Raw genomic sequence first — 8,946 nt, 5'->3', positions numbered from 1 at the left:
TATCTTGGGAAGTCAAACAAAACTCAGAAGAAAATCAAGACAGGGAAATGATCAATACACAGAAATAAAACACCCTTCACAAAATTTGAAAATCGAGGGCAAACATACTCTTTTGGACAGAAACCCTGCAAAACTACCTGAATGTCCACACTTGAAAGGCAACTATCTGAATGACAAAAACTGTTCAAATTAAGAAGTGAAAGTGTTCGTTCACGCATGGTTCATCATGTTCATGCTATACCTCCATGTCTAAACTAACAATAAGAATGGAAGAGTGTCAACTGACATAAACCCTCATTTATTGAATTAAACAAATTAATTTCATTAGTTTCAAGCCATTTCCAGTAGGACAAACCAAATCACAAATCAGTTCATCAGTCACATGAAATTACAGCCCCTCTTTACAGCATAAAATGGACCTACACTTTATACTGACGAGCCCATTCCATTAACAATAACCATGACTTTAAAATGCCCCTAAAATAAAGTTTAAAAACCTGTCTTTCTAAGAAATTTTTTGGCAACCACCCCATAACTTCAGCACACCTAACCACAAGCAAGTCTTCATAAAACAGAGTTTATTTAAAGCCCCTTTGTAAAATTCTTCAGCAAAAAAGACATGGTAATTTACAAAACTTACAACATATGTGAAACATTCAAAATATTATCATCTTCATGAGAGGTACCCCCCAAATAACAGGCACACTGCAGCGATTAAGGAAAAAATCTCCTTGAGAATGTACAAAATTTAGGTGTTAAAGCAGTGGCATTCGTCAAAAAACATCAACATTGAGTACTAACGTTGACACTAGTGGTGTATTTACTTAGTACATCTACGCTGCAAACTTGCTTCAGGCATTATGCAGTGCTTTTATTTGCAACTGTGAGAAAACAGACCTAACATGTATCAATGTTTAAAAAACAGCATCACACCTGCCAAGGCATAATGAATAATCCTTAACAATCGGTTCTGCCGTAATTATAAGTGAGCTCTTTCATTCCAGAGAGTAAAACTAGGGACCTGATGATTTAGACTGAAAAATTCTCTATGCTTTGGTTGGGAGGGTTCTGAAAGGAGTCTCCAAGTAGATACGTAAGTGAAATCTTGACCAACTGGTGCATGGAAGGATCCAGCGCCACATATTTTAATTTTCATGGGGGTGCAAACTTCTTTTGGGGAGAAAACTTTGGAAATTTATTCAGGTAATCTTTTGCGGCCTTTCGTAGGGTTGAAGATTTATTTGGCGTCTACCATCTTTTTGCAGGCTTTTGAAACGGAATAGGCCCCAAAATTTGCCGTATGATATTTTTTTAAAAGAATGCTTCAGGCTCATGGGGGATCTGCCCTTGTACTAGTGTGAGAGATTTTACCCCAATTCAGCTTATCCCCATTTTCAGTAAGAATGAGTGGTTTGTGTTTTTTTTTTCGTTTCAATAGAGCAAAATTTCACTCTTTGGAATCTGGAGAGCTCTCAAGTAAACAGTCACATCCTGTGGATTTCTGGTCGTGCCTCCCACTGATGCAAATTGTGCAGAAGTCTCCTGAGTGCCTTTCAAGAATATTCGGCATCCACAAAGAACGACGGGTCCCCTCGGTACAGACCGTGGTCTCGCAGGACCTTGGACTTGCTGTAGTGATCCCGCAAAGCGTCGCTGTGCAACTGCGCCTTATCCTCTTTCTCCATCTTGGCGATCATGCTGTTGTGCCAGCGTTGCTCCTGCAGTAGCCGCTGTAGTTGCCTGAGCGGCATTCAGGGAGGGGAACAAAAAGGGGCGGGGAATGAATTTGTTGCAAATGATGCATTTATAGGTCTATAACTGTGCCGTTCAAGCAAGCGGTTGATATGACCCCTGATGAAAGTATGAAATTACGAAAGTAATCCGAAACCAGAAATGTAAATCATTAGTGCGGTGACCTTATGCTCACATGCCGCACATTTTTTTAAAGCAATAAACATATTAAATGTATGATTAGGAGTTTATTTTGCAATGCATGCATGGGCAAAAAAAAGGAATCTTCGAGGCTTCGTGGCAGCGACTGCAACTTTTGCACGGCTACTTACTTTCATTGAACGGAGAGAGCTTACTTGAGCCAATGCAATTAGCCATGATATTAGCAGTTAAAGCTTAATTTGGTTATGGTGGCTCCCTTGATCCATGTTAATTGCCTCCAGCAACGCCAAGGAAAGATGATGAGTGTTGAAGCGAGGTAAGAGAGTCACGAGAAATGAGAAAGGACCTGTCCACCCAAAAAAATCCCAGTCAAGAAAAAGATAACACTGGAAGAGCACTCACCAGCGCGGTCGTGATGGCAAAGCAGGGGTGATGTGAATGGTTGTGCAAACTCATGGAATGTTTTGTGGGAAAAGTGATCATGTAAGGCAAACACAGGTGTAAACGGCTTGGCTCGAGCTTTCACGCTTTACATTAAGTTGGCAGTGAGGGGGGACCACAAGAGTGACGAACTCAAACAAGTTGCGGCAGGGATAAAAATCAGCCACAAATTACAAGAGAGAGATGACTGAATAGATGATTAATCGATACAATATTCAGACTAACATCTGTTTGCAATAGTTCTGTAATCTTTGTCCTTTAAACTCACACAGAAGTTAAGAAATTACGAGGACCACTGAAGGAGATTTTACAGGCATGCCAAATGCCGACGCACACCGTGAAATGTATCTAGGATCTTCATTTTAAACAGAAAACTAAACTTTCTTTGGAAAGCATTTACACAACTTTAGAAATATATAGTCATTTAATATATTAATTTTAATTTACACTAAAAACAAAATACAAAACTAAATGTGAAAAAAGACCACACAATATTAAACATAAACTAATTAATTTTACAGATTAAGGATTTGTATTGCATTAAAACTCAATAAATCGTTCATACAAATCAGTAGCAGGATGGCAATCCATATTATCTGTTTGCAAGAATATCAAAGAGCTGTTTGATTTATAATTCTCAAGGACATTTTTAGAACTCTTATTTACAGAATTTAATTTGATGTCCTTAGACCTTTGAGATCATTCACTATAGATTATATCAATGATTGTCATTTTTCTGTTACATATCGCTGCATGTCTCTGACAACCATTAATGCCAAATAGGATTTTATCATCAGTGACAGGTAAAGGAACTCCTTCAAATGTACATAACCACCTTGTTTTGGCTTGGAAGTTTTCAACAACTCCAAGGTCATCCACATTGGTAATTTGAAAAAAAACCCTTCGTTTTAATTATGCCTAGGCACAATGACCAGCAACGTTATCAATCAAAATAGCATTTTACAATCTCCAAACATCATGACAGAAATTTAAAAGCAAAATTCAAATATAAAATATAAATGATTATGGATGTTCTTAGCTAAAACAGGATCTTTAGGGAACTGTGGGTGATCTTTCAATTACTATTCAGTGAGGCGTGGGTAAAGCACATTTTGAAAATCTTTCTATACACTTTAATATTTTCTTCCTTTTACTTGAAAACGTCTCGAGACATTGTTACATCTCCACTGTTAGTGTTTTGTTTCCTTGCTTGTAATGGTACGTCCGATTGGTCGACGTTGGCCTACGGGGATAAAACAAAAAGAAAAAAGAGGGGAGGAGGGGAAAGGAAAGAGTGAGTGTAATTGAGTGAGCCAGAATGCAGTGTCGGGGGGTGGAATGAAGGTGTAGAAAGCATGTGGGGAGCTACAGTGGGAGTGGTTGTCTTTCAATATGGGCCATTCGCGATACCGTGCGCCACCAAGAGGTTGTCATGGAAAGGCCATTTTTCACTGTGCACTGTGGGAAATGGTTGACACTGGCTGTAGGCGGGGAGCTTGAATTATTTTAAATGTTTGTTTGTCGGAGAAGGAGGTTCGTCAGTGAAGTTTTGAGTTGCAGTTTCAATTGATCCGTTTTTTTTTCTTTCTATTGCACGGAATGTCTCCATCTGTCAAATGTTTCCCCAAGTTGTCTTCCGATGTATGCCCAAATGCAAATCACGGCAAGGAGACCATACTTTTGTTGACAGTAAACTTGAAAAAAATGGGCTCTCCATGCCACTGTCTAGGCGGTGCACTGTATTATGGATCACCCCTGATCATCTTTCAAACCTCTTCTTGAATCAGGGATGACATTGATCAATGATAAAAAAACTGAAAACAGCTGAAAAAGGCACAAAGAAGCTGAACCGGGAGAATATCCTATACTTTTGTACATGTCCAGTGAGGAAAACAAGCTGAAATCCAAAACAAAAGAAGCCAAAATCAGCTGAAAAGCTGAGAAATTTCCTCCTACTCAGGTCACACCTCTGGAAGTTTCAGGATTCAAACTCAATTTAGAACTGCCACCTAGGAGGTATTCAGACATGTCAGAGGGGCCCAACGAGGGCCATCCCCCACAAAAAAGGTTCCACACTTTTTTTTGGAAAAGCAATGAGGAAAAAGAGATTTCTTCTCCTTGTTTGTCTAGTTCATTCCCCTCTCTTCAAAAAGCGTGTAAAAAGTCCCAAAACATACATATTTGTAGCCTCCCCCCTCAGAAAGGCCACAAAAAGTTACACAAATAGATTTGGAAACTTTTGGCCCCCCCCAAAAAAAATAAATAAATATGGCCCTCCAAAAAATTTGGTTCTGGACGCACCTTTGATTGCCACCTTGGTTTGTTCCCCAAAATAGCAGCTCATTACATGTCAAGTGTCTTGGTGGGTTTTTTCAAAGAGGTACTTTTCAATGACAATCAACAAAAGGCAAGTCTGAAAAAGTTAGTTGTTAATAATGTCATGGTGATGATGACAATAATTTTCTGAGTTAGAATGATGGTCACAGATCAAACCTATGACTAGGGCGATAAAATGAGTGAGATGGTAAAACAATAGGATTGGTTTCAAATGAGCCTGTTCAGTACTTCAAAAAGCCGTCTTTGGGAACAACGCATGCACGCGAGTCAGCGTATGGCTGTGCTGATAGGACTATCACGTACGCGTGTGGCTGATCCCGATAGCCTCGTATTGGGCTCTGTTGGAATACCGAACTCGCTCATTGAAAATGCACAAGCATGTGTTGGAGGCAAAAACCAAACACTGGCTTAGTTCTGACTTAATCTCTTTCCTGGAACCATTTTTCAGGATTACTTTTTGGGCAATTCTATGTTCCGATGGTGAATGATAAAGCTGGAGTGTCAGAAGCCAGGGGATCAGAGTGATGCCTGATTTTGACCCCGCGGACAAATCCAAGGTTTGGCAAACTCTTGGAGGAAGTGATACAATGAGGGAGTCATGATACGTGCAGTGGACACTACAAGTGCAGAGGTTGACATTTCTCATGGAATTTTCATGTTTGCTGTCGTCAGAGCTAACATCTTTGATCGCTAAAGTTTCCGGTTTTATGAACAAAAATGTTCAAAGGGGACATAATACGTTGGTTGGTTGGAAGATTTAAAATGAGTCTTCCGAGCCTAAGTCGGTATTAGGCCAAACAAAAAAAAAAGCTGTGTTTCCGGTTAACCGACCAAACCTAGAAAATCATGCAGAACATAGATCTTTTTAGTCAACAAATCGATAAAATATAAAAACTTATGATGCCTTGCCCAAAGCCTAATTTTGTGTACATCGTGCTGTACACTGTATTGTTTTCAGTTTTTTCACATGAGATGGACGGCTGTGTTTGTATTTCAACAAACTCACAGTGCTGATATGTAATATTGACATGCACATGTACAGTATTAATCTGACACTGATTTAGTACCTCTTAAAATATATGAACCCCCCCAATGCAGACCATCATCTGAGCTAATTTTTTTGGATCCACAACTATTTTTTTGTTTGGCCTTAGAACATCATTAGCATTCACATGCGTTCGTAGACCACACTGACCACACTTTCTAATTACACGTATTAATAGGACGCATGAAACAGTCTCTCAGCAAAATTCACCTGCCATGAATGTGCACTTGCATTTGTGTTGTTTACGAAGGACCATTTCTCATTGTGCATTCAGATTTTTGGCTCATCAATTTTGTTGACGCATCGTTTCAGAATGCAGATGAAGATACGCAAACAGTCATACAAAAGCTGTCCAAGATCTGGAGGTAGATGCGTCAAGCAGCTTTCACTTTGCAAAGTGAGTTAGGCACTCCAGCACTTTAATCACAGCTCTATGATTAGGACCTTCAACAGTGGAGACGTAAAAAAGAGAGAAGCTAGCAGCTGCATGGGTTAGTAACAGACACTCTCCTGAGAGACACTCACTGCTCACGCTCCCTGTAGGAGTTCTTGATACCGCTCTTGTCTCTCGACTGGATCTGCTTTTGGAGGGCTTTTTTGCGATTATCTTCCTCTTGCTGTTTCTCGTAGGCCTGTTTTGCCGCCAACTCAGACCTCAGTCTTTCTGCTTCTGCCTGTAAAATGTATCCGGGCAAATCAAATATAGTTATTTGAGGCACTCAATTACAGCAGAAATAAAACTGGAAATCATGGCACGGAAGTATTTAACATGATACATGCAAGCTCCAAGTTCGATTATTTCATTTCCCATTCAGCAGGACCAATAACTCTTCAAAGTTGGCGCTGAAACGTCTGACAATGAAACACGCATACGTTCTTTCTACCTCTAATAATCAAGAGGCTAGGCCTACACTTCTCCAAGATGGCGGCAAAATCAGCCCCATAATTCTAATGGTATAGTCCTTCCCAAACTGATCTTGACCACCCTTTAAACAAAAACACACTGAAATTGAATTGTCACTCAACTGATCATGCCACTTGCTCAATCAAGCATGCTGAGTACTAGCCCCACAAATTGGGCTGTAGTGGCTCTCTTTTACAATCTGTCTCTTCTCTGTCGTCACCACAGTCCTACTTCAAACACCTGAAATCCAAACTGCAGGATTGTCACAAACTTTGAACCCTAATATCTTCCGAAATGAGAATGACTCGACAGTTTTACCTACATCAGCACATTCCTCAGAGTTTGGACTTTCATACGAGCACCCTAAAGCTTTCCAAAATCGTAAATTTTCCGATGTATGGTGCCTTGAAAAACCCGGCCTGAAGTATTACATGCTGACCACCGGCAGCGCCATCTTCAAAAAATGAAGGCAGTGCTTCGTGCATCAGAAGTCAAGGCACCCAACAGGTGCCGTAGATGCATAATTCATGTTGTCACAGTATTGCCTAGAAATAAGTTGCACGCACACTTTGCTAGTGTACAGTCCGCCCACAGCACGTGTGTGGAGCATGATACAGTAACATGCATATTAATGTTATTCAAATTCAATTTCACCGGTTCCTTGTTCGTCTGCCTTGTGCCTTGAAATCCGACGTAAGAAGTGCTGCTTCCATGTTTCAAAATGGCGCCGCCCGTGGTCGGCATGTAATACTACAGGCTGGGTTATTCAAGGCGCCATACATCGGAAAATTTATGATTTTGGAAAGCTTTAGGGTGCTCGTATGAAAGTCTAAACTCTGAGGAATATGCTGGTGTAAGTAAAATTGTCGAGTCATTTTCATTTCGGAAGATATTAGGATTCAAAGTTTGTGACAATCCTGCAGTTTGGATTTCAGGTATTTTAAGACATGCCTTGAAGTAGGGCTGTGATGGTGACACATAAGACTTAAGAGACAGATTGTAAAAGAGAGCCACTACAGCCCTATTTGTGGGGCTAGCTGAGTACTGTGCTAAATTATTCCGGAAGAGTATACAACACAGAAACTGTTGCAAACTGCTTACTCGTTTACTAGCTACGGTGACAAAAATATAGGGTTACAATTTAAAAGTAAGGAGGCCGACATGACATCAAAGCAAAGTCGCTCTCGAAGCCTAGCCTAACAGTAACAGGCCTAAGGCAATTACTCTAAGCTTCAGCCTGCCAGACAGGTAGCCAAGTCACAGAGGGCGTCACAGAGCAATAGAACTTAGAAGTTAGAAAGGAAGGCAAAGAACGCCGCGAACACACTCACTAGTTTTTCGGCCTCTAGCAGCTTAGCAGCGTGTGCCTTGTCCACCTGACGCTGTCTGAATCTCGCTTCCCAATGGTATGCCATTTGACTCATCTTGAAGAATTTTCCTTCAATCTTGATGAGGAAAAATTCTCAAAATATGAGAGTCCACCAGTTCAACCCGCCACTTGACGACAATGAAGTTTCTTAACTTTAAAGGTCGGCGACCTTCTCTATGGCAACGCTTAAACTATTTTGAACGTGCACTACGTGATAAACTAATTTGATTTAATTAGAAGAAATAATATAAAGAAAATTAAGGAAAGCAATAAAATAACATTTCACATTCAATAATTATGAATCAAATCAGAAAAATATATTTGAAAGTGGAAAGTTATGAAACTTTGCATTGGTCCTAAAGTACACGTTATATTAATTAAAGTGGAATTCGATGGAGGGCGCACTTGCTCTGAGTGGGCAGTCGATCCTCGCAAAGGTGGGCATCGCGTGCATGGGGCAGCTGCTGGTGCGGAGGGGGGCCACAGCTTAGTTTTGTGAATCTCCTCCAACAATAACTTGAAGGTGCTAACCAGTCATTAACCAGCATTCAATTTGTTTTCCTCCACCCAAATGAGATATTATTCAGACGATGGCGATGAGTGCGTGGTCGTTTGTTTTCCATATTGACCAGAAAGTAAAGGAGTCAATTGAAAAGCTGGGAACAAAGGGTGTGGTCCATAGAGGAAAGCAGGTGCGCGAGGACAAAATAAGAGTCCAAGATGGATGACATGTATTTTGCATACGCGTCACGAAGGGGAATGCTTACCCCCCCCCCCGCACTATTGTGAATCGCCCGAATTATTGACCCCTCCCCGGCCAAGGGCGGATCCAGACCCAAATTTGTTTGTGGGAGGGGATTACCCTTTGGGGATGTCAAAACAATTTGGAAACGCTTTCATATAACCTTTCATGGACTTCCTGGGGGTGAGGCTACTTTTAGATTTTTTACATGCTTT

At 40.6% G+C, this 8,946-nt stretch overlaps 1 protein-coding gene across 1 annotated transcript; it reads right to left on the bottom strand.

The window, feature by feature from the left end:
• Nucleotides 1–84: 84 nt before the first annotated feature.
• On the bottom strand, nt 85–8,154 carry LOC110977539 (uncharacterized). The gene is made up of 3 exons (XM_022231778.2): nt 7,952–8,154; nt 6,242–6,390; nt 85–1,740 (listed from the first exon to the last, which is right to left on the bottom strand). The coding sequence occupies exons 1-3, from the start codon at nt 8,042–8,044 to the stop codon at nt 1,554–1,556; spliced, it is 429 nt and encodes a 142-aa protein (XP_022087470.2). The 5' UTR covers nt 8,045–8,154; the 3' UTR covers nt 85–1,553.
• Nucleotides 8,155–8,946: the final 792 nt, after the last annotated feature.

The sequence above is a fragment of the Acanthaster planci genome, linkage group LG19 (genome assembly GCF_054643075.1).
Source record: "Acanthaster planci isolate LZ-2023a linkage group LG19, COTS_SCS, whole genome shotgun sequence".
Classification (NCBI taxonomy): domain Eukaryota; kingdom Metazoa; phylum Echinodermata; class Asteroidea; order Valvatida; family Acanthasteridae; genus Acanthaster; species Acanthaster planci.
The sequence above is the reverse complement of the archived record's forward strand: the minus strand, read 5'-3'. Positions and strand labels throughout refer to the sequence as shown.

Bases quoted from the DNA above. Each gene is read 5' to 3' on its own strand.
- LOC110977539 (XM_022231778.2), bottom strand. From the start codon at position 8,044: ATGAGTCAAATGGCATACCATTGGGAAGCGAGATTCAGACAGCGTCAG. The intron at 6,391-7,951 runs GTGAGTGTGTTC...TACATTTTACAG, and splicing joins TGCTAGAGGCCGAAAAACTA to GCAGAAGCAGAAAGACTGAG. The intron at 1,741-6,241 runs GTGAGTGTCTCT...AATGCCGCTCAG, and splicing joins TCCTACAGGGAGCGTGAGCA to GCAACTACAGCGGCTACTGC.